Source organism: Loa loa (genome assembly GCF_000183805.2).
Source record: "Loa loa unplaced genomic scaffold supercont3.2820, whole genome shotgun sequence".
Lineage (NCBI taxonomy): Eukaryota > Metazoa > Nematoda > Chromadorea > Rhabditida > Onchocercidae > Loa > Loa loa.
The window spans coordinates 1-1,208 of record NW_018110998.1 but is presented as its reverse complement, the minus strand read 5'-3'; the positions used below and the strand labels follow the sequence as shown (position 1 = coordinate 1,208).

General features: G+C 29.5%; 1 protein-coding gene across 1 annotated transcript; it reads right to left on the bottom strand.

Moving 5' to 3' along the window:
- Window positions 1-189: 189 nt before the first annotated feature.
- LOAG_15816 (hypothetical protein) lies at window positions 190-399 on the bottom strand (the record flags this gene model as incomplete). Its single annotated transcript, XM_003151304.1, has 1 exon — window positions 190-399. A coding segment is annotated over one exon (210 nt), but the record flags the coding sequence as incomplete, so codon positions are not given.
- Window positions 400-1,208: the final 809 nt, after the last annotated feature.

The window sequence follows — 1,208 nt, the reverse complement described above, 5'->3', positions numbered from 1 at the left end:
AAAACTTCTATTTTTTCTTTTTAAAATTGCACAAAGGTTTTCAAAAAAGTTATATTTTATGCAATCTATTTGTTTATATTGTAATATATAATTGAAAAATTAAGTTTTTTAAAAGTTTGTGCAAAAGCTTGTTACTTTAAAATTTCGAAAAATCAAATTTATTGAAATTTTAAATACAACTAACAGCAGTTAACATAGCCCTTGATGGAAGCGATGAGCTACGAATTGATGCACCAGGTTTTTCACCGTATGTATGTGACCATCTTGATTGTCGTTCCTCCGGTCTAATTCCCGTATCAAAACATGCCTAATTACGATATTCTTGCGCCGAAAAGATATCATCAATTGTTCGACCATATTGTCCACTAACATTGCTGCTACCAAAACGCATTCGAGCACCTAAATAGAACAAAAATTTAGAGAGGAAAATAAATAATGGTATGATAATTTATAGATTTTTTTATTTAAGGTAGTGATTCTCAAGTGTTAACTATAGTCCTGATAATTTATTAATCATAGGTAACTGCAAGAATGATCCGAAAGGATGGTGGCGCGATGAAGGAGAAAAAAAACGGAAGGTTATTCTTATCAATGTTTTATAAATTAAAATTTTGATTAAAGTTTATCTTCAAATTAATAGAATTTATTATTTTTGAACTTTATGGTCATTTGGTACAAATAAAGAAGCCAAAGTAGTCAAGTGGTCAAGAAAAGGTTGAAAAGCACTAGTTCAAAGGAATATTTTAGATCCATATAGTTCTAAATAATTTTTGAAAATCTGCTAAAGTTAATTTCATTAAAAGAAATGTTTGAGTTAAATTAGAAAACCCGTTATCACAGATATTAGATATCACTAACTAAAAATATCACTAACTTTCTCCATATCAATATATTACACATATTAGATATCACTAACTGCTTATGCGAAAACACTTATGCGAAATGTTGCTAAATGAATAATAATGTTAGTAAATCTTGATCCGGAATGCACGATTGCATCCCGGAATATAGGACTGATGGTTTCTCCAACCCATTTGCCGAAAAAGAGTGTATCAATTTAGGTATTAACATATTTATTTTTAAATTTTATGTAACAAATCATTTACTTGAGGAATTAACGAATTCTGATTAAAACCACTCATAACACTTTTTCCGATTTCGCCGACAGAAGCTGGTGGGTATGCTTGGGGTATTTAAAAGTATGATCC